Source organism: Takifugu flavidus, chromosome 1, assembly GCF_003711565.1.
Source record: "Takifugu flavidus isolate HTHZ2018 chromosome 1, ASM371156v2, whole genome shotgun sequence".
NCBI classification, from domain to species: domain Eukaryota; kingdom Metazoa; phylum Chordata; class Actinopteri; order Tetraodontiformes; family Tetraodontidae; genus Takifugu; species Takifugu flavidus.
In genome coordinates this window covers 4,463,796-4,491,663 of record NC_079520.1, presented here as the reverse complement: position 1 = coordinate 4,491,663, position 27,868 = coordinate 4,463,796, and the positions used below count along the sequence as shown (strand labels likewise).

Below are 27,868 nucleotides of genomic sequence, written 5' to 3'. Positions count from 1 at the left end.
TATCCAAAACTGCACTTTAAAAGAATGACAGCTGGAGCTGGAGAATGTGCCGGCCTTGCCAATGTCCTTGACTCAGCTGGAAACATTCTTCAGGTATCACATTGCTATTACTGGAATGAAAACAGTTCCCTTCCATTTTGGGAAGCTCCGATTCCAACGTCCCATTCCAGCGTAGTTCTTAAACAATAATGTTTTCTTGCTCTAGCGTTTCAACTAGAGAGAACTCTTCTACTTCTTTCCTGGAAGAAGAGAACGGGTGGAAAACACTCCATCCTGTCCTGGCTTTGAGTTCCGCAAATGGAAATTTAAGCACGAACACACGACTGGAATAGAATGTCACAAAGATGGCTGTAAAATACAAGTGGCGTCCAAAAACACCGACGATCCACGGCATAGCGATCGCAATCTGCTACCTAAGTTTCCTTTTCAAAACCACAACAAGGAACAAGTGCTCCATCTGAGAGGGAAAGGACCTACCGAGGAGCAAAAAATGGCGCGCAGCAGTTTGCAATCACCATCATTCTGCCTCCATGACCCAAAGGGGAGACCTTCACCCAGCAAGCCGCTGATTAAAACATAAAATCTAATCTTCATGCCAGTGCCAAATGTGGCAGGAGGAACAGGCGTCCCGAGGCACCGAAGACATAATATGACATTTACGGTGGCACAAGAGGAAATTTAAAGAAAATGAACCGCAAATCTCTAACATAAAGCACCTGGAGAAATTGGGAACTCTGTCTGACTCTATTATCTCTGATACTCCGGTTTGGAAGGGGAGGAAATTTGGCTTTTATTGGGCTAAATGTGCATGTATGGATCTGGATGAGAGGACAAAATGAACTCCTTGTGTTCTGGACACACGCACATTAAAATGACTCCATATGCAGTTGCATTAGTTCATTAAAAAGGAGGCGCCTTTCACACTATGTGGCAGGAGCTTAGTCATGCAAGTCATCAAACTTTCATGCATGTTACCCAAGGTGACCTATAAACATGCACTGGCTCTTGCCACATGTAGGCAGACTCTGGGGTTCCACATATGGAACAGACGGCCTGTTGATGAGTGCATCAGACAAGTCGACGGGGGAGGGCATGCAGAGAAGACGCCCGCCGTGTGTTAATGTGCACATCCTGTTGAGAGGGCGCTTCGCCTGGAGACCAGGCGCAGGTATCCAGGCAGGCATGCAGAGGGGAAGCTGAGAGGGGAGCGGTTTGTGTGGCTGGTGTTACAGAAGGAAACATGCTCCAGCATGTCTGACTGGCTACACCAGTCTGTGGCGCTTGTATTTTTAGCCACGCGGCTGCGGGCGCAACAAGAGTGCTTGTTTAGATCGGAGATTGTGTCCTGAGGGTTGATGGTTCAACTCCTCACACTGTGTGTGATAGTAATCAGAACAATTGCAGCAGAAGATACCATTTCCACCCTTTCAGAACTCATATAGAAGTGCCCTCAAGGTAAAGTTCCTCAATTCCAAAGCACCTCAATGCAGCAGCAGACTGATGATGTGCAGAATCCCATCAAATTTAGAAAAGCAAGAAATCTGAAAAAAGCAGGTTATAAAACCTTTAACCTCCTTATAAAGAATTTTATATAACCAATGAGACACTGTTTTATAATTAATACATTTGGAAATGACAAGTAATAAATGACAGGTAATAAAAAAGCTAAAAGAGAGAAAAGCATCAAACAGGCAGAAAATACAACAAGCTAATACTCTAAAGTTTCAATGTTTCATTTAATTATGTTTCTCTTCAGGGTTTTTATTTATTTATAAGACGCATCTGCGGAGTAAAATATATAATTAACACATTTATAATAAATGATACACTAGCGCCATCTGCAGGTTACCATACAAACAAGTGAAGAGAATTCCTACAGTGGAGGGATTGATATTAAAACTTATTGAGCTTGTCATTTATCTGTTTTTTAATCATTAAAAGGAAGAGATTAATAATTGATTTGTGGAGATGAAAATCAACTCAATCATAATAAAAATAATCCTTTCCCCCTATTTTCATTGTGAATAGTTTTGGTGATTTAAAGTTTAAGCAAACACAAACATGTCTTTGCTGTTTTGTTCTCACATTTTATCCATTTCATAAAATTCAGCTGTAACTTCCTTTACCTTCTTTCTTGCTCTCAGAAGCTGGTAGGCAGCAAAGATTGCAAGTACAACACTCGCAAGAAGAGATGTAAAAATGATATAAAGGGCAACTTTAGCATCATAGGATGAGAGTTCTAGACCCAGGAAGTCCACCTGGTCCAGGGACGGGACAGGGGCGGTTGTTGGAACAATGATCCCTGCTTTGCTCGTGGTTGGGGCACTAGTAGCTGTTAAAGGGAAGGAAAGAAAATATTAATTTCATGTTCTAATTATTCCAACGCAATTAAAAAAATATATGTATTATTTTACCATCAGGTTCCGGAGTCAGACAGTCATGAGGCCCCAGTGCCGGGTCTGGAAAACCATTACAGTTCACAATGGACGCATAGCGAAGAGCCGAGTTTTTAGGGATGCGGGGGAAATCGGGATCGGATCGGTTCACGTAGAAAAGTCCGAATCGTTCAGAGTAGCCAGCAGCCCATTCAAAATTGTCCATTAAAGACCAGGCCGTGTAACCCCTGAGATCAACTCCATCCAGGAGCAGGGCTGACACAGCAACAATAGCAATTACATTTCCTGAAAACAATCATTCATTTGCTCATAAAACATTTTACCGGTACCTTTCAGCCCCTGGTTAATGTAGTTTTCATAAAAGTGTGTTCTGTGAATGTCATCCAGGTCCACGGCTCCTCGCTCCGAGACTCCGTTCTCTGTCACGTAGATGGGTGGGTTTCCATATTCGTCCCTGATGAACTTCAGAAGTTTCCTGAATCCGAAGGGAGTGATCTTCAGCCAGGAAGAGCCCGTCTCAATCCAGGTGCGATCATGCGTGACGCCAGTGCCTCTGGAGAGCCGTTGGGATATTAGTCCTTCACTGCTATAAAACTAAAACTGACTGATAACGCCGTTATTGATCTCATGATTTTATTCTTAATGCAACCGACAAACCTACCTGTCACCATCATAATCCTGCTGATCTCCCATATTGACCGGGAACGACAGAACTGTGGTGTAATGGTTCAGTCCAAAATAATCATGAGTCCCTTTAATGCTCTCGATTTCCTCAGGTGTGAACTCAGGAAGCCTATTTCAGAGGGAAGGAGACTCCTTCATTGAGATGTTTCTCTATGATACAGGTTCAGAGAATTATATGGGATTCAAATTTTCTGCTCCAGCGGCCAGAATATTTGCTTTTAATATCATTTTCAAACCCAGTTGTTTTACCGTGATCCAGGGAGGCCTGCAGCCAGGCTTCTTTCACGAATGATCGTCTTCATTAGTTCTGGATAATCACCATTGAAGATAGGATGAGCAAACCAGCCAATGAAGAACTGCAAAGGGAATCATACACTGATGTTAAGTCTCATTCTGTGAACTAGACTGAAGATCCAAAACACTACAAAATGTCAGCCTCGATGATTTCACCATTCAATCACCTGCAGGTAGCGCTGGGCCGCATCCACGTCCTCCTGCTTGTACGGGTTCCTCGGCTCCGCCCAGTCGGAATTGACAGTGATGGATATGACCCCACGCTGTGTAGCTCGATACTTGTCATTGTAGAGGTGCCAAGCCTCAGCATGGGCCTTGATCAGGTTGTGGGCTGCGATATACTGCCTGCCTACAATTCCTGAAACATTTGTTGCAGAGATGCAGAAAAAAGTGTCATAAATTGTAGAGTTTGCAGGCATTTCTTTTAATCATCTGCACCCAACTACCTCTAGCCTCTTTGTGTATCTAACTGTGTGTTCCTCTTCTCTTTTTTTTTGTTATGCTGCTAATGTGCTTGTAAACCGGATTTTATTTACACAGAAAACAGAGAAAGTTTGACTACCTGGAGCAAAGCTGCCATACCCATAGCCAAGGTTTGCTACAATAAAGGGTTCATTGAGAGTGATCCAGAACTTTACTCGGCTTCCTAAATGGGTAAACAAAACATCAGCATAATCTCTGAATCTTTGAACAATAGTCTCATTCTCCCAGCCTCCAACTTTCTGTAGAGCCAAGGGGAGGTCCCAGTGGTACAGGGTCACCTAAAAAACAGAGGGAATCTTCTTAAAGCTACACCTCATACATTTCAGTTTCAAATAAAAACTTGTTAATCAATTTCATTCTTCATTAAAATCAGAACATTAAATTCTCTGTAAAATCAACTCTGCTTACCTGTGGTTGAATATTAGCAGCTCTCAGGGCGTTCACTAATCTACTGTAGTAGTTCAAGCCAGCTTGGTTTATGTAATCTTTGGTGCCGTCAGGTAGTACTCTGGGCCAGGATATGGAGAAGCGGTAAAAGGTCACCTTGAGCTTCTTCAGCACCTCCACATCCTCTTCGATCTTGTTGTAACTATTGCAAGCAAAGTCACCATTGTCACTTTTGTCCGTCTTCAGAGGAGTATGAGCAAACTTATCCCAGATGCTCAGTCCTTTTCCGTGGGCCCTCCAGCCTCCTTCAATCTTTTAAGAAACACTTGTGATTCATCTGTCACCTCACCATGTTTGGAAAATGTCACGACACAATTCACCTACCTGATAAGAGGAACTTGCCGTGCTCCAGTTAAACATTTTAGGGAACTCTCCGTATAGTATTTTCTCTTCATTGGTTAAGGGAAAACCGTTGTCCTTCATGACTTTGTGATAAAAGTGGGCAGAGCGTTTGGGTGTCCTCGGCCTGTTTGGGTTAGTGAAGTCCACGTGGTGAAGTCCAAATCCTACTTTGTATCCATGGAGCCACTCAAAAGAATCCATTAAGGATGCAGCAAGATATCCTTTCAGATTTACTCCATCAAGGTTGTGAGCTGAGAAAAAGGTAGAAAAATCAATGACATCAAACGAAAAAAAGATAAAATCCCTCTTATTAAAAGCACTAATTGTATAGGTAGATACCTTTTAATGCCTCATCAATGTAGGTTTTGTAGTAAAAAACTCGTTCTAAATCATCGACTGTGGTTTTCTTATCTGTAGCGACTCCATTCTCAGTGACATAGACCTCTGGATTTCCATACTCCTCTTTGATCCAGTTCAGTAGTCTTCTCAAACCCCACGCTACCGCTCTCTGGTTGCTGATGGCAGTGGTTGGTGAATCTCCTTCCTCTGCTTCTGACAAATCCAAGTCAGACTCATAAGATGGAGGAGTAAGCTCAGCTGCAATATGAGTTACAATCTTTGTGGTGTAATGATTTACACAGAAAACATCAGCAGTTCCCTTGATGAAGCGCTTTTCGTCTTCAGTGAAGGAAGGAAGTCTTGTCTCTGAAAGTTCTTGGAGTTCACTTTTGTTTCCGACTTGCCACTTCATGGCATCAGGGTAGTCACCGTTTTTGAAAATGGGATGGGCAAACCAACCCACCTGGAACTGCAGGGCGCGGTCAGCAGCCACCACTTCACGGACAACATTAATGTCCTTTGGTTCAAACCAATCAGCATTGAGGGCGATGGACACCAGACCACCTTGGGATTTACGATACTTGTCATTGTATGTGTGATAAGCCTGTGCGTGTGCTTTTATGAGGTTGTGTGCGACTCTATAAGGGGCGGTTCCCGGATTCTTAACACTTGGTGGGAACTGTCCCAGGCCGTATCCCAACCATGCAATCGTGTGAGGCTGGTTGAATGTCATCCAAAATTTCACTCTGTCGCCAAATGTGGCAAAGCAGAAGTCGCAAAAATCCTTAAAAATGTTAATCAGTTCCTCATTTTCCCAGCCGCCTTGATCTTGCAAAGCTTGAGGGAGGTCCCAGTGGTAGAGCGTCACCATTGGCGTGATGTTAGATGCTAAAAGGCCATCGATGAGTCTGTTGTAATAGTCGACACCTTGCTGATTCAGGGAGGTCCTCTGACCATCAGGAAAGATCCTGGACCATGCCAGAGAGAATCTGTATGACTTCACCCTCAGAGCACGAAGCATATAGAGGTCTTCCTCCAGTCTGTGATAACTATCACAGGCTACATTTCCATTGGATTTGTCAGGAGTACTTCCAGGTTTCTGAGCAAATTTATCCCAGATGCTTGGTCCCTTCCCATCAGCGTTCCATCCACCTTCGATCTGGTAGGCCGAGGATGAGACTCCCCAGCTGAATCCTTCTGGGAACGTACCATAGTGGTAGATCTTCCTCTGGAAATTTGACTGATGTGAGAATTTCTCCCAGACAACCTTTGATTTAGACGGAACCTCTGAAGGTGGTAGAACATCTGCTTGGCGGGGAAGGTGCATCTCTGCACCTTTCAGGTTGTCACCTTTGTGTGGACCAAACCCATTTTGTTTGATGATCTGAGAATAGAAGTAAGCTGACTGCTTTGGGGTTCTCGGTCTGTCAGATTCATCAAAGTTGACGTGATGGAGACCAAATCTTTGGCTGTAGCCTTGTTTCCCCTCAAATCCATCCATGAGTGACTGCACCGTAAAACGTTGCATATCCACTCCGTCTAAGACAACAGCTACAAAATACACACACCAAAGAGACATTTCACTGAAATAAAAAGTTTTATGGGAGAATATAAATAACACTACCTGAAATATTGCTGACGTTTACCTTTCAAGGCCTCATTGATGTAACTTTTCATGTACTCTATTCGATGGCTGTCATTGAACGTGTCCCCGCTGTACTCAGTCGGCATGCCATTCCCAGTTATATGGATCGGCACTTTGGTGGTCTTCAAATATTCTGTGGAAATGTAATTTAGAAGTCTGCGAAGACCCCAAGGTGCAGAGAAGATCCAATCAGAAGCTGTTGAGGACCACGAAGGATCCACGTGCAACTGGAAGTCCCCCACCCCCTGAGGACCAGGGGTACAGCCACCATCACTGTTATTGACCAGCCGGGAGGTGTAGTGGGTTAACCCAAAAAAATCTGCTGTCCCACGTATTCGCTGGCTCTCTTCAGGAGTAAAAACTGGAAGTCTGGCAGGTTCAGAGTGAGGACACTCATTTCGTTTCTTTTCTACCTGAGTCTTTAGTGCAGCAGGATAATCTCCATCAACAAACACAGGGTGTGCAAACCAGCCCAGCATGGACTGCAGGTAGCGATCCGCAGCTGCTTTGTCTTCAGGTCTGGTTTGATCTTTGGGCTCAGCCCAGTCAGAATTCAGGGCAATGCCAATCTTGCCTCCTTGTGTCTTCCTGTACTTGTCATTGTAGACATGCCAGGCCTCAGCATGAGATTTCAGCATATGGTGTGTTACCTATCAACATATATATCTAGTTACTCAGGGAAATCAGGAAATAAAAACCTGTTCAGATTATTTGCGCTTTTACCTGGTAGGAGGCAACCACGTAGTCTTTGACTCCGGGTGGATGCTCGCCAGTGCCATACCCAGCATGACTGACCACCCACGGGCTGTTGAATGTGTTCCACGTCTTGACCCTGTCTCCAAACCTAGAGAAGCAGAAGTCTGCATATTCTCTGAATGCTTCAACAATGGAGGCATTGGTCCATCCACCATGGTCCTGGAGTGCTTGTGGTAGATCCCAGTGGTACAGGGTGGCAACAGGTTGGATGCCAGACTCAACGAGCGCATTGATCAACTGGTCATAGTAGACGGCGCCTTTTTCTGAGTGGCCGCCTCCATGGCCTGCTGGGAAAATACGGGCCCAGGAGATGGAAAACTGGTAGGTGTTGACATGAAGACCTCGCAGCAGATAGACGTCGTAATCCACCTTATGGTAACTGTCACAGGCCAGATCAGCGGTCTGATTGTCAAAAACATTGTTTTCGTGGCCAAAACGGTCCCAGATGGTCTCTCCCTTCCCACCTTCTGACCAGCCTCCTTCAACCTTGAAGGACTCACTGGAGGTGGCCCACTGGAATCCAGCAGGGAACGATTCATTCAGGAAAGCGTCTCGCTCTGATGAGGTCACAGTGGCAAATTTTATCCACGTTTTACAGTACGCCATTGGGCATCGTACTGTTTGTGGATTGTTTCTCTTCACGTCAGTTTGGTCTAAGGGGCTGAAGCAGGAAACATGTTGAAAAACTATTCATTTTCAAACCTGAGATGAAATTTAGAACTTTTATAACTTAATACAAGCTACAACACCTTTTTGAGAACACTTCAGCTGAAAATAACACAGGGAGCATATCAAAGCCAATGACATTTTCTCCATTTTGTAGCACTGTAAAAATCGGAGAATAGGTAGTAAGAAATAAGACATTTACAGTTTAGTAGTAATAAGGTTATTTTTCCAAATACAATAAAGAAACACCAAATGTATTGACTGTACATTACCTTTTAAAATGTTGCTATCTGACAGGAACTGATAAGGAGAACAGCCATTGATGTTGACATCATAAAATAAAATGGCTTTGTCACGGCATTTTTCCTGCAACAACATAATACTGTTTAACACCCGACATCAGACCGTTCATTTTAAAAGGTTTAAGAGATGTGAATGATCACCATTGTGTTTTGCAGTTCCTCAGCCACCCTGGTGGTACAGTTGTACTGGATTTGAAGCGATATAAAATCAGAATGTTCCTGAAATGAGGACACAGGAGACACATGACAAATATATGCTGATTTATGTGCTTCTTTTGGAACATTTTAATGATCTGAATGATGGTGTGACCTCACCAGGAGTTGGGTGTCACACATTTTTGGGGCTTCGCTGGCCTTTAGTCCAACAGATACTCCTCCATCTGGCACACATGACATGATTGATCAGTTATTGTGTGTTTTATTAAACAGAAAGGACAAACTTTCAATGATATGCAGCTCTCAGATCTCTTATCAAGACCTTTGGAACCTAAAGTAAACAGCTCTGGAGAAAATTATCATATACTGCCGAGATTAGCATATCTTATCTTTCTTTCACTTAGTAGACTATAAAATAGTTTATCATGTAGTATAGTATAGTTAATTCTGAGAAGGTTGTTTTCTTAAATTATTTAAAGACTTGGATCCTAAATTTTTGGCAAATGGCAAACAAATCTTTTATAAAGAATTATTAGATTTAGGGGTTTTAATGTTGTTATTGTTGGACCCATAATGATGCGATACATGAGAGATCAGTCTCTTACCTCGCCTTGGAAACTGCTGGTGATACTGGCGGTACACACTGGTGTGTGCATCAAGGACATTTTGCAGCTCAGCATCTCCAAACTCATCCAGTTCAGCCAGTGTTACCCAATAATGCACCAGCTGTCCAAACTCTCCAAACACAAACTCGGCATATTGTTGAAACTTGTTTACCAGCTCCCGACTCTCCCAGCCTCCATACCTCGATCTCAGACTGTCCGGCACTGAGGATCCGTGAAGAATGACCAGCGGCTGAAGGCCTGCATCCAGCAGCTCTTTCAGCAGGTTCTGGTAACAAGTGACCACAGACTGCTGTGGCTCCCTGGGGAGGCCTGTAGGGAGGATTTGAGCCCATGACAGCGGTACTTTGAAGTGAGTCACCCCTCTGCTCTGGAGGTGTTCAAAGTAGTGTCTAGAATCCAAAGGTACAGGATAACTGCAGTCAATAGTATCCAGCTTTTCACCTTTCAGGCCCTTCACCCTTTGGTCCTTTAGTGGACCTGCAAGAAACATGGTCTGATCATGTTTCCTGCACATGCACACATACACAATGAGACACACAGCAAAGAGTTTCAGTAACATGTTGTCAGAGTGTTAGGGAACTGAAGGACTAGCTGGAAGACTGACCTTTTATAGGAGGTCTGTATACAAGTTTGAACCCTCTGTTTCATAAGAGGCGCCACTGTGCACAGGTGTCACCACAGCGTGGCTATTTTACGAGGTGTTTGATAAGTGTAATTGCAACCTTGATTGCTTCAGATAAAAGGGGTAAAGAGGAGGCAAAACAGATGTATGGTACATTGAAGATGGTGTGAAAAAGAAGATTCACAAAATGTATAGACATCTGATAAACAAACAGGTGCCTATACATTTTATGAATTTCCTATGAAGCAGTCCCATTCCCATTCTACCTTGATTGTGACATATGCTATGTAAATAACGTGGAATATATTTGTGGACCTCACCTATCCCCGTTGTCTCTAGACCCCTATAAAGATATGAAGCATAGTAAGAAATGCATTGTGATCTAAGTCAAGGATGAACATTTCTTTAGGGAAGCATTTCACAGTTTTCAAGAATGTGTTCAGCGAGGATGTAGTAATCGATCAAGATGCTTAAGTCCAGAGTCTTTCGGACCATATCACATGGCTGCAATAAAAGAGTGAAAGCTGCCATACATGGATGAGATATTGATCTTCATTGTGCAACAGAGCAATTTGACAAGACTGAAGAGAGAATAAAAACAGCTTGGCAATCAGTAGATACTATCAGTCCATCTGCGTCAAGTCACCATGAAGCATCTTTGGTGGCTTGCTATTCTATGTCTTTTTTGCCAGAATGTTTGCCACAGCATTGAGGTGGGAGGAGAGGAGCTCTTCATGCTGGTTGCGGGTCCTCTGACAAAACAACTTCCAGCAAAGTCAGACAGTCCAGTAGATGATGTCTTTGACTGCAGTCATCCCAAACCTTCAGGATCCAGACAGTATTTTAAGTACCTCCAGAGCAGAGGGGTGACTCACTTCAAAGTACCGCTGTCATGGGCTCAAATCCTCCCTACAGGCCTTCCCAGGGAGCCACAGCAGTCTGTGGTCACTTGTTACCAGAACCTGCTGAAAGAGCTGCTGGATGCCGCCCTTCAGCCGCTGGTCATTCTTCATGGATCCTCAGTGCCGGACAGTCTGAGATCGAGGTATGGAGGCTGGGAGAGTCAGGAGCTGGTAAACAAGTTTCAACAATATGCTGAGTTTGCCTTCAATGCGTTCGGAGAACTGGCCCATTCCTGGGTGACCCTGAGTGAATTGGACAATGTTTGGCATGTTGGACAGCCTGCAGGTGCTCCCAGTCCTCTACAAAATGTCCTGAAGCTCAACAGAAATATTCACCAGATCTTTCATCAAAGGTTTCCCAATAGAGGTAAGACAAAGAGAGATAAGTGTAGACACTCAAAACATCTTCATTACTGCCATATCTCAATTCCACTGAGATCTATTAAATCATTTCACTGCTTTTTTTTGAAGGAGCACATTTTTCAACCAGTTAGGAATTCAAGTCCTAGTTATTTGCCACATGATACTAGAAACCCAAACCTAAAGCACCTAAAGGAGATTAATCAACTTTGTCCGGTATTTTTATTGTTTATTTTTTCACAGGGAGACTTCTGTCACTGGGGCTGAGGGCAAATGATGTCGAAATTCTTCCCCAGCTCAAAGGTTCAACTACAGTAAGCAGCAAAATCTATTCTTTAACAAGAATGCTCTTCTATGTCATAAGTAACTGCAGCACATTTAGGCTTTTTTAGACTTTTGGGCATTTGACTGGAACAAATAACTAAATATTATCAGCATAAATGTATACCTGATCATATATACTAGTACTTTTCTTCATTATCACTCATGCAAAACAGCATACTGGACAGAATTTTTTTTTCTTTATTCTTTAGTCATCTTTTTTTACATTAAAAAAATCAAACTATCAGCAGATGAAGCACTTAAACAGAAGCACAACCGTGAACTCATTATACTCCTGTGTATTAATGTGTATGAAGGGCCCGGAGTGCACAGATTTCACTGATTTACTCATTATTTAATTGGCAATATATATTTTTTTCAATTGATGAATCTCCAGATCAGGTCTAGGTGGTGCCCTTTTTTTCCTATTTTTAACAATCAACTTAAAAATGCCTATTTTTATGACAGACTGTATCTCTTATCGGACCACAGATGATAAAGCATGACATGTCAGCACACCGTTATCCAAGAGTGCCTCTGATCAGTCACACATCATCACAAAACAACGTTTATTAATATACAGCTGTTTAAGCCATTTAATGCCTCAAACATCACAAAAAGAAACGCAGCTTTAATAGAAAAAGTCCAACTCAACTGCAACTCTCTTTTCTACTAATGTGAACAGATGGATTTCTTGTCTGTGCACATAGAATTTAACTGCGCTTCTGCATCAGATTTTGCAAAGGAGCTGCAAAGGATACAGGTATAATAACCACTCAAACATGTAAAGAAACCTTTTTTATTTGTTTAAAATGTATGAACCAATGTGCACTTTTTTCCATTGTTGTAGCGCACCACTGGGGATTTGCCTATTCTGATATATACGATGACTGCTGATGGTTGCCCTGACACTGGGTCTCAGTTTGAGCTTCTTGGTAATTTGTTACAAGGTAAATATTGTTACAGTTGAAATTCTAATGGCTAGTATTTGCTATATTATGTAACTGTTCATAAAAGGTAAACGCTACTAAACTCTGCTTTCAGTTTATTGACCAGATTATGTGGTAAAATATTATCTTGGAATATGAGGAGTGATTAATACAACCTCCTTCGTGGTTGTGGGTGTAAACTTTAACAAGGAACAAAAATACATAAAAAACATGGGTATAAAGCACATGACTTTTATGTAAATTAACTTTAAAGAAGTACTTATTTTTTTTCAGATGTTTGACAAACAGAACAAAGAAAAATCTTTAGAGTGACTGATATAAAGTTTAAAAATGTAACAAAAATGACAAAGGACTCATTACAATACACACCTTTTTGCAATAATTTCCACTGTATTAAACTAGATGACATTTCCATCTGCCTGCTTTTTGACCCATTAGCTATTTTGGTGATATCAGTTTACCCTCATTTACAGTCTTGAACAACAACGACCTGAACATTGTGGGAGTTGATATAACTGATGTGTTTGGTAAGCTGTACATACAGGATGCTCCTTATAGGTAAGAGCTTATGGTCAGCTGCTGTATTTGCATTGACAGGCTGAATTTGCAACATCTTTGTTTTGTGTGTCATTCCAAGCAGTGAAGGTGTTTCAGAATACGATGAAATTGAGAGTTCTGGAAACAGTTATCGGGATGTGTGGGATAGATTTGGGCTGCGAACAACATCAGAGCGAGACGCTTTCCTGAATGAATCGTTCCCTGCTGGATTCCAGTGGGCCACCTCCAGTGAGTCCTTCAAGGTTGAAGGAGGCTGGTCAGAAGGTGGGAAGGGAGAGACCATCTGGGACCGTTTTGGCCACGAAAACAATGTTTTTGACAATCAGACCGCTGATCTGGCCTGTGACAGTTACCATAAGGTGGATTACGACGTTTATCTGCTGCGAGGTCTTCATGTCAACACCTACCAGTTTTCCATCTCCTGGGCCCGTATTTTCCCAGCAGGCCATGGAGGCGGCCACTCAGAAAAAGGCGCCGTCTACTATGACCAGTTGATCAATGCCCTTGTTGAGTCTGGCATCCAACCTGTTGCCACCCTGTACCACTGGGATCTACCACAAGCACTCCAGGACCATGGTGGATGGACCAATGCCTCCATTGTTGAAGCATTCAGGGACTATGCAGACTTCTGCTTCTCCAGGTTTGGAGACAGGGTCAAGACGTGGAACACATTCAACAGCCCGTGGGTGGTCAGTCATGCTGGGTATGGCACTGGCGAGCATCCACCCGGAGTCAAAGACTACGTGGTTGCCTCCTACCAGGTAAAAGCGCAAATAATCTGAACAGGTTTTTATTTCCTGATTTCCCTGAGTAACTAGATATATATGTTGATAGGTAACACACCATATGCTGAAATCTCATGCTGAGGCCTGGCATGTCTACAATGACAAGTACAGGAAGACACAAGGAGGCAAGGTTGGCATTGCCCTGAATTCTGACTGGGCTGAGCCCAAAGATCAAACCAGACCTGAAGACAAAGCAGCTGCGGATCGCTACCTGCAGTCCATGCTGGGCTGGTTTGCACACCCTGTGTTTGTTGATGGAGATTATCCTGCTGCACTAAAGACTCAGGTAGAAAAGAAACGAAATGAGTGTCCTCACTCTGAACCTGCCAGACTTCCAGTTTTTACTCCTGAAGAACGCCAGCGAATACGTGGGACAGCAGATTTTTTGGGTTAACCCACTACACCTCCCGGCTGGTCAATAACAGTGATGGTGGCTGTACCCCTGGTCCTCAGGGGGTGGGGGACTTCCAGTTGCACGTGGATCCTTCGTGGTCCTCAACAGCTTCTGATTGGATCTTCTCTGCACCTTGGGGTCTTCGCAGACTTCTAAATTACATTTCCACTGAATATTTGAAGACCACCAAAGTGCCGATCCATATAACTGGGAATGGCATGCCGACTGAGTACAGCGGGGACACGTTCAATGACAGCCATCGAATAGAGTACATGAAAAGTTACATCAATGAGGCCTTGAAAGGTAAACGTCAGCAATATTTCAGGTAGTGTTATTTATATTGTCCCATAAAACTTTTCATTTCAGTGAAATGTCTCTTTGGTGTGTGTATTTTGTAGCTGTTGTCTTAGACGGAGTGGATGTGCAACGTTTCACGGTGCAGTCACTCATGGATGGATTTGAGGGGAAACAAGGCTACAGCCAAAGATTTGGTCTCCATCACGTCAACTTTGATGAATCTGACAGACCGAGAACCCCAAAGCAGTCAGCTTACTTCTACTCTCAGATCATCAAACGAAATGGGTTTGGTCCACACAAAGGTGACAACCTGAAAGGTGCAGAGATGCACCTTCCCCGCCGAGCAGATGTTCTACCACCTTCAGAGGTTCCGTCTAAATCAAAGGTTGTCTGGGAGAAATTCTCACATCAGTCAAATTTCCAGAGGAAGATCTACCACTATGGTACGTTCCCAGAAGGATTCAGCTGGGGAGTCTCATCCTCGGCCTACCAGATCGAAGGTGGATGGAACGCTGATGGGAAGGGACCAAGCATCTGGGATAAATTTGCTCAGAAACCTGGAAGTACTCCCGACAAATCCAATGGAAATGTAGCCTGTGATAGTTATCACAGACTGGAGGAAGACCTCTATATGCTTCGTGCTCTGAGGGTGAAGTCATACAGATTCTCTCTGGCATGGTCCAGGATCTTTCCTGATGGTCAGAGGACCTCCCTGAATCAGCAAGGTGTCGACTATTACAACAGACTCATCGATGGCCTTTTAGCATCTAACATCACGCCAATGGTGACGCTCTACCACTGGGACCTCCCTCAAGCTTTGCAAGATCGAGGCGGCTGGGAAAATGAGGAACTGATTAACATTTTTAAGGATTTTTGCGACTTCTGCTTTGCCACATTTGGCGACAGAGTGAAATTTTGGATGACATTCAACCAGCCTCACACGATTGCATGGTTGGGATACGGCCTGGGACAGTTCCCACCAAGTGTTAAGAATCCAGGAACCGCCCCTTATAGAGTCGCACACAACCTCATAAAAGCACACGCACAGGCTTATCACACATACAATGACAAGTATCGTAAATCCCAAGGTGGTCTGGTGTCCATCGCCCTCAATGCTGATTGGTTTGAACCAAAGGACATTAATGTTGTCCGTGAAGTGGTGGCTGCTGACCGCGCCCTGCAGTTCCAGGTGGGTTGGTTTGCCCATCCCATTTTCAAAAACGGTGACTACCCTGATGCCATGAAGTGGCAAGTCGGAAACAAAAGTGAACTCCAACGCCTTCCAGAGACAAGACTTCCTTCTTTCACCGAAGAAGAAAAGCGCTTCATCAGGGGAACTGCTGATGTTTTCTGCATAAATCATTACACAACAAAGATTGCAAAGTATGCTACATTACGACTTACTCCTCCATCTTATGAGTCTGACTTGGATTTGTCAGAAGCAGAGGAAGGAGATTCACCAACCACTGCCATCAGCAACCAGAGAGCGGTAGCGTGGGGTTTGAGAAGACTACTGAACTGGATCAAAGAGGAGTATGGAAATCCAGAGGTCTATGTCACTGAGAATGGAGTCGCTACGGATAAGAAAACAAGTTGGGATGACTCTGCTCGAGTATTTTATTATAAAACCTATATAGATGAAGCATTAAAAGGTGACATTCCCAAACAGAAATTTTACATTTTTACACAATTTCCCATCATTTATTTTTAATTACATGTTTGTGTCTCTACTTTAATTACAGCATATGATCTTGATGGTGTAAATGTGAAAGGATACATAGCCACATCTCTCATGGATTCCTTTGAGTGGCGCAAGGGCTACACTGTTGGATTTGGATTGCACCACGTGGACTTCAGCAACCCAAATCGACCCAGGACACCCAAGTACTCGGCTCATTTCTATCATAGCGTTATAAAAAACAATGGTTTCCCTACACCAGACGATGAGAAGCCAGTCTATGGGCAGTTCCGCAAAGATTTTATCTGGAGTACGGCCACAGCATCGTACCAGGTAAGTGCAAACGCAGGGAACTATGCAAAACACTGCACAATTTCTAACAATTCGTCAAGTTAAACAAATGTTTTATACCTCAAGATTGAAGGGGGATGGAGAGCTGATGGGAAAGGTCTGAGCATCTGGGACAAGTTTGCTCATACTCCTCTTCGTGTGTTCAATGATGACACTGGAGACATAGCCTGCGACAGTTACAACAAAGTGGACGAAGACGTTGCCATACTGAAGCAACTTAAAGTGACCCATTATCGTTTCTCCATATCCTGGCCCAGGGTGCTCCCTGATGGCACCACCAAGCACGTTAACGAAGCCGGGCTCAACTATTACCACCGACTTGTGGACGCGCTGCTTGCTGCAAACATCCAACCTCATGTGTGTTTGGCGAAAGCAGATGAAAAGACAAAGTGCATGTTTTGCATTTCCTAACTGGTTTCCCCTTGCTAACAGATCACTCTCTATCACTGGGACCTTCCGCAAGCTCTGCAGGACATTGGAGGGTGGGAGAACGAGACAATCGTTGACAGATTCAAGGACTACGCTGATCTCATTTTTGACCGTCTAGGCCACAAAGTGAAATTTTGGATCACGATTAATGAGCCTTACAATGTTGCTAACGTGGGCCACGGCTATGGGGCCGCCGCCCCAGGTATGATTCACTGCCTTTTTATAGTTGCTTGATTGTCCTACGATTTATGATTCTCTGGTACGCTTAAAAGTCAATGCCTGATTGTGGGTTTCCTTCATTTTCTCACTGATTGTTGTGCGTGTGAAGGGATCAGTTTCCGACCAGGGACGCTGCCGTACATCGTGGGGCACCATCTTCTCAAAGCTCATGCTGAAGCCTGGCATCTCTATAATGACAAATATCGACACAAACAGAAGGGAATCATCTCCATCACCATTAATTCTGACTGGTCAGAACCCAGAAATCCATATAAGCAGGAAGACGTTGATGCCGCGAGACGCGTGGTGCAGGTGCCACAAACACATCTCACCTATTTCCTTTATTTTCCTAAATTTAACACTGTGGAGATGCAGAATGTCCTTAATACCTGTCCCGTGTCTCTTTTTTAGTTTTACATTGGCTGGTTTGCACATCCTGTCTTCAATGGAGACTACAGTGATACAATGAAGACAATTATTCGGGAAAGAAGCCTCGCAGCTAATCTTACAAAATCTCGGTATTGATAGTGAATATAGTTCTGGTTGAAACTATTAAATGACACCACGTCTGTTAATTTCGACCTTAAATTTCTCCAGACTGCCAGAGTTCACTCCAGAGGAGATTAAGAGGATCAAGGGTACCTACGATTACTTTGGCTTCAACCATTACACTACTGTTCTGGCATTTCCTGTAGACTACGGAAAGCTTCAGCATTATGACGCTGACAGGTGAGCTAGCAACACACCTGCTCCCTCATCCTGGGCTTCATTTGAGGATCTTTTAATTTTTTTTAAATCTCTCCAATCAGGGGTGCGGGAACCATTGCTGATCGCACCTGGCTGGATTCAGGATCATCCTGGCTCAAGGTTTCGCCGTTTGGGTTCCGGAGGATTTTGAATTTCATTAAAGAGGAATATGGAAATCCACCCATCATTATCACAGAAAACGGCATGTCGGAGCGCGGGCCCATTGATCTGAATGACATCCACAGGAGCTACTACTATGAGAAATACATCAACCAGGTGCTGAAAGGTAACAGCAAACCTTTACATTCCATAGCAAATTCTGCTTTTTAGGAGAGCAAATTTGGAATTATACAAACAAGGATTTGCTTTCCTTAAACTGTTAACCCCCTCCCCCTCCCCCCCATAGCTTACCTGCTGGATAATGTGGATATCCGAGGGTACACAGCCTGGTCGCTGATGGACAACCTTGAATGGGCGACGGGCTTTTCAGAGCGATTTGGGCTGTTCTACGTCAATCACTCTGACCCCAAACTGCCCAGGGTGGCCAAAGATTCTGTGTCCACCTACGCCACCATCATCACGTGTAATGGATTCCCTGACCCTGCCTTGGGACCCCATGAGTGCTTGAAACCTGGGCCTGAAGGTAAAATAACATCAGGATATCAAGGAAACTTAAAACATTGCAAATCTTTTTTCAAATGTGGCTAAGTTATGGCCCTACACTACCTGTTATCTCCTGTTGTGGGCCAGCAGGGGAGAGGTTTAAGTTGGAGAATTCGTTAACCTCTGATATGACCTTTTAGCTCCTTTAGAACAGTTGTAGCCTCACATGGTTTAAAACAGACCAAGACTGCCAAGAAAAGGGAAGAGCAAAGTAGACGTTGACACATTTTCACTTCTCCCATTCTGTGATCCTTCTGCGTGGATTTTGTAAAGTGAAGTTCCTAAAAATATATTTTCTGGTAACTCTGTGTTTGACCTTTTAATCCTGGATAGTGCTGAGTCAGGACAGACATCCCCTTCCATGAACTCGACTGCTGGTTTACTCTCGGTCATGACGCAATCGAGCAACCTAAAAAAAACAAAAACTGAATATCACAGTGATAATCAGAAAGCATTAAAAAAAAATCTAACCAAAGGATTTAATTGCTTGTTTTAGGTTTACAGGTAAAATTTTAGATTTCTATTTGTATTCAGGCCTGTACAGGTTGAATGTGATGACCTCGGGGTCTTTCCTTCAGGTACAAGTGCACCGATTACACCGAGCACACCGATTACACCGAGCCCACCGAATACACCGAGCCCACCGAATACACCGAGCCCACCGAGCCCCTCCAACACCGTCATGTTCCTGGGCATGGAGCTGTCCATCACCAATGCCGAGACCGGACTACAGACCATCTTTGCTCTTCTGGTCGTGGCCGTATTTGGAGCTCTTTGCTCCACCTTTTGTTTCTTCAAGGCTCGAAAAGGATCAAGAAAAATGAAATACGTCGAATCCCTCAAAATGGTTTCCTGATTACAAATAATTGTTTTTTTATGGTGTTTGATTTAATACTTGTGTACTCAGGGTTCATGTTTTACTGATAAAAATCTAACCAGAATCCAAAATTCTGCTGCCTCTTTCTGCCATCAAGGGTGAGATTCCACTTTCCTACGGCTGTGGTGTTACTTTGGTATTTAGGAAGTTTGAAGAGTTGGGAAAATTTGCTGAAGAAGTGCCCTCAGGTAAAACGGATTTCCATTTAATAGGCTGAAAAACCGGCACTATAAGGTTGCAGGAAGCGAGTGCATCCACCAGGGGTCACTGCAGGTTCGTTCAGGACGATATTTTAACAGCTCTAATAGCAAGTCTGGATATATTCCATTTCACATGCATATTAAACATTTTAAGCAAATAAATGTCGATGAGAAGCATTTAACATTGATAGCAGCTTTTCAAGTCAAATAAAGAGAAAATTCAATTTGCTGGAAAAAATTTATTTAAAAGTAATCACAAAGTACTATCAATACAAAAAGTATAAAAGTACAAAAAGCATTGCTCAAAAGTAACTTGAAATTACCGTATTTGAACTGGCAGTAACAGCACTGCGGCTATGATTCAGAATACAAAAGATGGCGTCTTCAAAGAGCACATTCAAGGCATTGAGTTCACATTGAAGTTACATCGTTTGCAAATGTCAGACTGGGATCAGAGATCCAAAAACCAGCACTTTCAGATCACAAACGCGAGTTTTATCAAAAATATGTAACCAACAGATGCAAGGCTCCGTGGGGAGGAGGGGGAATGTTTGCAGATCAAAGAAAATCAAGCGTCATGTAAACCAAGCTGCAGGTGGACATTTCTATAAATGTTGCATTTGACTTTAAATTGTACCTGTTTCCAGAATGCATCAGTCACAGGGCTGCAGCCAAGACAGCAGTGAACGCAAATCTTTAAAAAATAAAATAAACCACAGTGACAGAGCCTCTTCTTCCATATCACAACTATCAACTAATACAAAAATAAAGGAACAGTATCAAAAAACACATTTAAAACATTATAAGACGATATCAAAAGTTACAGGTTTGTCTTTTCAAGCATTATCCAGGTTTGTTTATTCCTTTGGACAAAGGCGCTCCAAGAGTGTTCCAGTTAGCGTCGAGGCTACCGGCTTGGGAACGTTGACCGATGCGGTGCCGACGTTGTCAAAATAAATTGGAAATTTAAAAAAATAATTCAAAGAAAAAGACTTCATTGCCTCCATCTTCAACCCAACGACGCCAGTACCTTCTAATGGATGGCGCCTTCAGTTTTGTTCAACAATTCACTTCCACATTAAAGAAAAGGTTCATTCGGGTTCAACACCCTTTCTGGTCTTGAACAAAAGCTCAAAACAAAACAGTTCCAGTTCTGGTCTAAGGCAAACTTGAGATGCATTCATTTATGGATTTCCAACAGAGTACAAAAGACTAATGGCTCTCAGAGTCAGATTTAAAAAACAACTTAAGAGAATAGCTGCCCTGAGGAAGACGTACGCGGTAACTGTCGCTGTATGATGCTAGTTTTGAAGCACTTTGGATGTTCAGACAGATTAATTGTCTCAAGTATTGCTGGGATGACGTTCCACTCCTTGTAACACTGGACAGCTTGGGCTGGCTTCATCCGCCTCAAGCAAACTCATTCACTGTACCCACACACACCCCGGTTCCCTTATGTCTGCTTGCTGGTTCTGAAGTTAGGCACGTAAACCTGTGAACAGACAGACGACACCAGTCAGCAAAAGGGATTCCTCTGAATGAATTAATACTTTACAGATCTAGAATTCCATCAAAACCCTGGCAAAGATGCGCCAACAATAAAATTAGGGTCTGACCTTTGTCACTCTGCTTCTCCTGAGCAAAGTTCAGCCGGTTCTGCTCCACCGCGGTGCCGTTGGACTCGGGGCTGCTGCTGCGCGACGGGCTGCTTTCCCCGTTCTGGTAGGCCATGTCCAGGTGCTGCTGCGCCAGTTTCAGGTGTTTACGCAGCCTCTCCAGTTCCCGTGATGAAGTCTCGTCACCAAAAGACTCCCGGCCGGAGTCTCCCAGGTTGTCCCTAAAGCCCATCTTTCCCGAAGGGTCCTTTTTCAGAGCCGTGTGGTAGCCCGGCGGAGCGGACGGCTGGCGGGAGATGGAGGACCTCTGGCTGGCGAGAGCCGAGTGGCGCGGGGTGGGAGGGCGAGGCCGGGGGGCGCAGAAGCAGTCCCGAAGACCGCTGATGCCGAGGTGGATGATCTCCAGGAGGGTGAAGAGCAAGCAAAGACCGCTGACCGCATACATGATGAGCAGGAAGATGGTTTTCTCCGTGGGACGGGAAACAAAACAGTCCACCGTGTGCGGGCAAGGGGAGCGCGTGCAAACGTACGAGGGTGCGACTTCCAGCCCGTAGAGGATGTACTGTCCAAACAGGAAGGAGACTTCGAAGATGGCCCGCGACAGCAGCTGGAACACGTAGACCTTCATCAGGCCATCGCGCTTGATCCGACGCCGCCCGTCGTGTTTCTTGCACGGCTTCTCCGTGGTCTCCTTCTCCTTCTCCTTTTCCGGTTCGATCTCTTCCAGGATCATCGGGTCCTCCTCGCCGTTGTCCTCCGCTTCCTCGTAGTCCCGGTTGGCTCCCCGGCTGACGATGGGCATCTTCTTCCTGCTGCGGGGTCGATAGTCGTCGTCGTTCATCCGGGCGATTTTGTGCATGGCGAAGCCGAGGTACATGATGGTGGGGGCGGTGATCATAATCACCTGGAAAACCCAGAAGCGAATGTGCGACAGCGGCGCGAAGGCGTCGTAGCACACGTTCTCGCAACCAGGCTGGTTTGTGTTGCACACAAACTTACTCTGTTCATCATAGTAAATAGACTCGCCCCCGACGGCCGTCAGCACGATGCGGAAGACGATGAGGAGGGTGAGCCAGATTTTGCCCACGAAGGTCGAGTGGTTGGAGATCTCGTCCAACAGGCGCGTGAGGAAACTCCAGCTCATTTTGGCTCTGGAACAGGACGGGACAGCTCAAACCTGTGCGGAAACCAGAGAGGCAGACATTAGAGAGTTGTCCAGTTGCTAACACATTTAGACAATTTTGGATTCATACACTTTCCCGTTGCCAAATAGTTACACAATCCGGACAAGTTAAATCTGAAAGTCATGTACATCTGAAGTGATTGTGCACAAAATAATCTTCCTCTTTAGAAAAACCGGTTTCAATCTGACAAGCACGTACAAACGGCCCGTTATTGAGCAACTCGGCCACAAGGCGGTGCTACTGCGCTGCTCCTCGATGAATATAAAAACCAGTGAAAGTTGCTGCAGCAGCCGTTGTGATTCTGGAGACAAGTGTTGAGATTGAACAGCCGTTATTGTACACTGAAATGATTAGTCGATCGGCTGATGTTAGATCTTAAGAAAACAGCAAAATGCCACTTTTGTTTGCTATAATCCAATCACACTGAGGCCCTTTGCCACGGTTCTCATTTCATTCCTTAAATGTTTTCTTCAGCTGCAACTGTACACGACTGCCAAATACAAGAGAAAACGGTCATAAAGAGCTAATAGTGGAAGCCATAATGAGGCAGTGAACTGCTGCGGTTTCACACCCTGTCTGGCCTCCTTCGTTAAAAACTCTGCCAAGTTATTTCCCCCTTTAACTAGGAGCCACGTAAATAACTAGGGTGTTTACTGTAAATTGGAAAAGAACACAAAAACCCCAAGATGGCATTTTGATGCTCGTTTAAGGATCGCTGGGCACCATAATGCCTCAGGCCATCTGGCACTAAAAAGCAGTCCTGTGTTGGGATCACATTCTGGCGTCTCTGGTATTAAACCAGATCAATCCACAGTACAGAGATCACATAGTGGGTGTACATGTGAAAAACACCAGTGTGGTGTCAGGTCATTTAACAGCTGCAAATGCCAATTTGCACAGCAACAAATCGGAGCGGCGTAAAGCAGAAATGGTGACACCTACCTGTCAACCGATAATCCGTTTGAGCCAAAAACCTGAAATTCTGGTACAACTGTCCCCAGGATCTGGGACATGACAATGCAATATATTCTTTCAAAAATCTGTGCACGTCAGTGTACTTTGAGTCACTGGTCAGAGACAGATGCCAGCTGTCGCAGCCCTGGTAATTACACAACACACGATGCGTAATTTGGGCAGGACTGCACGATCATGGCGCGTAATCCGATTGACGTTATGCCATTCTTAAACTACCCAATGCCAGGATGGAATGTGAAACCTCACTTAACAAATTTGCCTCTGCAGTCACACAACCTGTCACGTTACAAAAGCACTGAATAGTTGCTATTGTGACGTTGGAGGGCAGTAAAACCAGAGATGGGCGCATCACTCAAACACAATGTGTCGGTTAATAGGGTGGCAAACACTCCGCTGAAACTGAATAGGGACCCAGACCAGGTGACGCATTTAAAACGTTCCCGTCACATTCGCCTTTTGGGAAAAAACATGTGGCATTTTAACACCTTCGGGTGTAAAAATGACCCCAATAGGAAGCCAGTCAGATCACACACAACCTCCAAGATCTTCAAATGGTCTTTAGGAAGACCTATTGATCGACACCAGAGTGTAAATTGGGGTGCTGTGTGTGAACGTTAAAGAGCACACACACACACACAGCTGCACTGGTGGCAGTGTGAAGTGGCACCAATTAAGCTTGTGCTTTTCCTGTAATGCCTTCTACCCAAACTGGTTTACTCGGTCTGTACAGTTGTCTCAAACACCGATGTGAGAGGAGTGTTGCAACATTAATTTGTTTTGAGGAAGACGCAGCTCAGAAACACCTCTGGTCGGTGCAGTTCGGGTACGGTTCAGCAAAAAGCACGGAGCTCTGCAGCTGCCGGGGCTGGCTCTAGCTTTGCCTGTCTGAATAGACACCAGGGTAGCACAGGGGCTCATCTATACACTCTGGGGTCTGCAACCTCCACCACTTCTGGGTCAAAAGATGGTTCCGAGGCCCCCTATTTTGCACCAGATCCAGGATCACCGACAACATTCCGATGGAAAAGTCCTCTTTTAAACCACTTCAGAGCTTCCAGTCCACGTCAGCCTGCTGTCCAGTCCCCCACGTCAACCTCCGAAGACAAAACAAATCTTTCTTGGACAAATCTCAAGCAGCACATGGAGGAAAACACCGACGCAGAAGCACAGAACATGGGATAGGGAAGTGGAATGTTTTCACATCTGTGGGCTTTAAGGGTTCTTTGGTGCTGCTTCTATATAACGGCTCTAATTTCAGGGGCACTCCCCAGCCCTGAACAGGGAACTCGGCGTCTTTAAGAAAACAAAGAAATCCAAAGAACAGCTAATGTACACAAGTTTAATGCACAGAGACAAGTGAGCCGTTTGTGCTACCAGGTGTGCACCTGCATATTTTATAGGACAAAGAACAGTGGTGGTTGGTTGGGGGGGGGGGGGGTACCAGAAGCATTACAAACACACAAACATTTAAAGTTTAAGAACAAGTGGAATTGGGGGATATCACCTTTGCAAATCAGAGCTTGATGTCCAAGGATGACCAGTAGATGACCAGTTAATGGTGGCCCGATCTGATTAACCCCCCCCCCCCTTATTTTTTATAAACTGGTTTATAAATGCCTCTGGAGCCCTGTTTCCAGCAGCAGTGGCCTCTCCCTGGAAGAGACTTGGTCCTCCTGGACTGGCGGCCCTTTGTGGTGACTCGCCAGGATCCTGATCACGGGTCTGACTCGGATGCCCGGTGGATTTCGGGCTTTGGGGGGGCAAACTGGGGCCTAATCAAAGCGGGCGAAGCTTCTCAGGTGTGGGGAGAGAAATAAAACAGGATACACGCAAAAAATTGTGAAAGAAGAGCTGATCCATGTCCGAGAGGATCCACCTCGTGGGGCGACGCCAAGGCGCGCGTCTCGTATCAGCATTATTGGACTAAAATCGAGCCGAACGACAAAAGAAAACTATAACGGTCCTTAATTAATACACACACGTATAAATCATGAAATATTATGGTTCTTTCAGCACGCTGAAGTTGAGGATTTGCCGGGGGGAAAAACATCCCGGCGCATTCTTCCATCGTTAAGTCCAACCTCCAGGGTCAGGCCAGACAAAAATATAATTATGATTGTAAATATACCAAAGAAATAAATACAAACCCCGAAACAGACTAGAGAGAATCGAGACCAGTCTGGTTACCAATGAGCAAATTAACGCCGCTCCGGTGCCAAACGATGCGCCCAAACTTCGTTAGCAGGATCATTTTGGCTCCTTTACCAACATTAGTTCCGTTCTCCCGAGTTATTAAACGGCGTTTTTGGACTGTACTGGTTGAAAAGCAGTCAGAAATTCATCTTCTCCCACAAAGTTAAAGCCCCAACTTGAACTAACATCTCACCATTGTTAGCAGAAGCTAGAAGGCTGGACGGTGATGCTGCGTCGCCGCGATTTATTTCCGCGCTATACGCCCCCCCCCCAACAAAAATCATTTTTACCTTGGGATTTCAGGTCCTCTCTGTTAGTTGTGGCTGGCGTTGGGAGCTTTCCCCCCGTCTTTTCTGTCTTTTTAAAGCAAATGCTCCCGCTCTGTTATCAAGCCATCCAGCTCAGCTCCATTCGTGTGCTCCTCCTTCCCGAGTTATGCGCGTTGAACTGCTGGGTGAGGACAAAGAATAATCCCAGTCTCCCCTCCCCGTCCTTTATTTCTCCTCCCAGTTCGAGCCGAGCACCCCACCCCCTGTCTGCGCACTGGAGGAAAACCGTCAACGGCCAGCATTCCTGATGCAATCCCCGTTTCGCCTTTTTCCGTCCTAACTTTGACTCAGAAGCAAGTTAGAGTGCACTGCAACCTTCATTTTGGATTGAAAACATTCACATTCGATGTTAGCTTAAATACCCCGTCTACTACACCCAGTTCTCAGTTTACTTTAAACAGACAATTAGTTCAATCCCAATTAGGCCTCAATCAGTGGAGATTTCGACCAGATTCTGTCGACTAACTGCACCTGGCCATGTTTGGCACACCTTGGCATTCCCTTACATAGTCTTTGTTGGGCCGTTTCGGGTGCGTGTGAACACGTTGCAAGCGCCAGTCCCTGTTTATCTTGAATTTGCTGACAGGTTGACGCCATATGATGAGTGTTTGTTGCACAAAATGCACCCAAAGAGGCTAAATCCCTGTTTTGAGCAAGGTGACACGTGTCACAACCTGTGCTAAATGCTTGGTCTTGCGGGACCTCTCTGTTCCTTTTAAGTGTGCTAATTGTCTTCCACTTCATGCTGCTGTTGCTGTGGCAGGAATTCCAAAGCTGTTGCCAGCATTGTGCTCCATCACACGTGCCCTCCCCGCTCTTAGCATCCCATTAAAGACAATGTCGCGTTAAATCGGCATTGGGGTGAGATGCCAAAAGCTGCGTTTGAATTTGTTAAGAACTCTGCCAGCCGGTCCGTGCAGTCGTCAATCGGTGGGCTGTGACGAGACACAGTAACCTCACGCATTTTCCACTACTTCACTTTCCCCAGTGAGATTTAAATAAGCCACGTCGAGCTGCCGGTCGTGTTGAATGATCGCTGTGTTCTGGCCAGATCCCCTAAAATGTCATCCTCCTTCCTCGAACAAAAGCCCAAACAGAGCTCTGCCCTGGCACACATGCACGCCGCAGACCAAGCACCCAGGTGCCATTCCATTTTTAGTCAAACCCCGCTTGCAAGTAGCAGTTATTGTCTAATTTCTTCCACAAACTGCAGGTCAGTGGTGGAATGTGACGCCCCTCCCCCTTCTGAGGCAGCAGCCGAGCTCTATTGTGAGCCCCGATGCCTTTATTCACAGGGTGCATTGTGGGGTGTCCTGGTAAACCCCAGCCCAGGACACGAACTGGAGCCGCTGCAGATGTTGATCAGTGGGGATCGAGATGATTGATTTGGCCTTAAATGCATCTGCATGTGGGCGCAAAATGAGCATGCGTGATTATAAAGGACAATATTATGTCTGTATTCTGGAACCCAGGGCTGTTTTTCATTTCCTGGTGGCCCACGATTACTCAACAGAGGGGCCTTGGATATTCATCCGCTATGGTGTTTCGGGGTGGTCGTCCAAGTTTTTAAAAAAACAACTGCAATAAAAAAACATTAGGGGGATTTAAAATCAGGCACTTTCAACGTGCGACATGTTTTAATCGATCGTGTGGGAGGAAATGCACGTTGGCACGCTGCTGCAGTCACCGATTTCTGGCTGCTCCTCATATGACGTTGCAACATTCCTACAGAAAGAGCTTCACTAGAGACTCGCCTCAGAACCTGAACCACTGTGAATCTTCCCCTTGTCACATTTGCTGTCCTGCCCTCACACAGGACCTCTTTGCTCCTGCCCTCACACAGGACCTCTTTGCTCCCTACCCCCGTTTGCCCACACACACACACGTGCACTTTTGAAAGTTGTCTGCAACTGGATTTATCCCTCGGTGACTCTGCAAGTCCTGCTAGGACAGATGATCCCATTCACGCATTGAGGACGCCAGGATGGAAGGAACACGGACCCGTGCGGTGCCCCGGTTTCTTTACGAGGTGGTCATGTGCACATTTACCACAAAGGACCTTCTATTTATATCAATACACCC

At 44.9% G+C, this 27,868-nt stretch overlaps 4 protein-coding genes across 4 annotated transcripts; 1 reads left to right on the top strand and 3 right to left on the bottom strand.

The window, feature by feature from the left end:
- Window positions 1-1,555: 1,555 nt before the first annotated feature.
- Window positions 1,556-8,020, bottom strand: LOC130529793 (lactase/phlorizin hydrolase-like). Its single transcript, XM_057040367.1, has 12 exons — window positions 7,354-8,020; window positions 6,632-7,280; window positions 4,986-6,536; window positions 4,629-4,897; window positions 4,266-4,556; window positions 3,937-4,135; window positions 3,542-3,732; window positions 3,330-3,436; window positions 3,058-3,189; window positions 2,726-2,949; window positions 2,415-2,651; window positions 1,556-2,332 (listed from the first exon to the last, which is right to left on the bottom strand). The coding sequence occupies exons 1-12, from the start codon at window positions 7,990-7,992 to the stop codon at window positions 2,082-2,084; spliced, it is 4,740 nt and encodes a 1,579-aa protein (XP_056896347.1). The 5' UTR covers window positions 7,993-8,020; the 3' UTR covers window positions 1,556-2,081.
- Window positions 8,021-8,562: 542 nt separating this feature from the next.
- On the bottom strand, window positions 8,563-10,193 carry LOC130531732 (lactase/phlorizin hydrolase-like). The gene is made up of 2 exons (XM_057043849.1): window positions 9,116-10,193; window positions 8,563-8,573 (listed from the first exon to the last, which is right to left on the bottom strand). Exons 1-2 carry the CDS (start codon window positions 9,693-9,695, stop codon window positions 8,563-8,565), a joined length of 591 nt encoding a protein of 196 aa, XP_056899829.1. The 5' UTR covers window positions 9,696-10,193.
- An 88-nt stretch (window positions 10,194-10,281) lies between these two features.
- LOC130529775 (lactase/phlorizin hydrolase-like) lies at window positions 10,282-20,198 on the top strand. The gene is given in 18 exon segments (XM_057040344.1): window positions 10,282-11,027; window positions 11,264-11,334; window positions 12,027-12,104; window positions 12,192-12,291; window positions 12,765-12,849; window positions 12,932-13,610; window positions 13,684-14,017; window positions 14,020-14,331; window positions 14,427-15,977; window positions 16,068-16,336; window positions 16,421-16,711; window positions 16,787-16,985; window positions 17,112-17,314; window positions 17,414-17,520; window positions 17,600-17,731; window positions 17,812-18,035; window positions 18,156-18,392; window positions 18,991-20,198. Coding segments are annotated over 18 exon segments (5,772 nt in total). The 5' UTR covers window positions 10,282-10,405; the 3' UTR covers window positions 19,269-20,198.
- gjc4b (gap junction protein gamma 4b) lies at window positions 19,714-25,920 on the bottom strand. Its single transcript, XM_057040352.1, has 3 exons — window positions 25,748-25,920; window positions 21,106-22,282; window positions 19,714-20,981 (listed from the first exon to the last, which is right to left on the bottom strand). The coding sequence occupies exons 2-3, from the start codon at window positions 22,247-22,249 to the stop codon at window positions 20,968-20,970; spliced, it is 1,158 nt and encodes a 385-aa protein (XP_056896332.1). The 5' UTR covers window positions 22,250-22,282; window positions 25,748-25,920; the 3' UTR covers window positions 19,714-20,967.
- Between the last annotated feature and the right edge of the window lie 1,948 nt (window positions 25,921-27,868).

What these genes read in the sequence shown, in the direction of transcription:
- LOC130531732 (XM_057043849.1), bottom strand. Translation starts at nt 9,695, where the DNA reads ATGTTACTGAAACTCTTTGCTGTGTGTCTCATTGTGTATGTGTGCATG.
- gjc4b (XM_057040352.1), bottom strand. Translation starts at nt 22,249, where the DNA reads ATGAGCTGGAGTTTCCTCACGCGCCTGTTGGACGAGATCTCCAACCAC.
- LOC130529793 (XM_057040367.1), bottom strand. Translation starts at nt 7,992, where the DNA reads ATGGCGTACTGTAAAACGTGGATAAAATTTGCCACTGTGACCTCATCA. An exon ending in CTGCTAATATTCAACCACAG is followed by an intron (nt 4,136 to 4,265) that starts GTAAGCAGAGTT and finishes TCTGTTTTTTAG; the next exon opens with GTGACCCTGTACCACTGGGA. An exon ending in GTATGGCAGCTTTGCTCCAG is followed by an intron (nt 3,733 to 3,936) that starts GTAGTCAAACTT and finishes CAAATGTTTCAG; the next exon opens with GAATTGTAGGCAGGCAGTAT.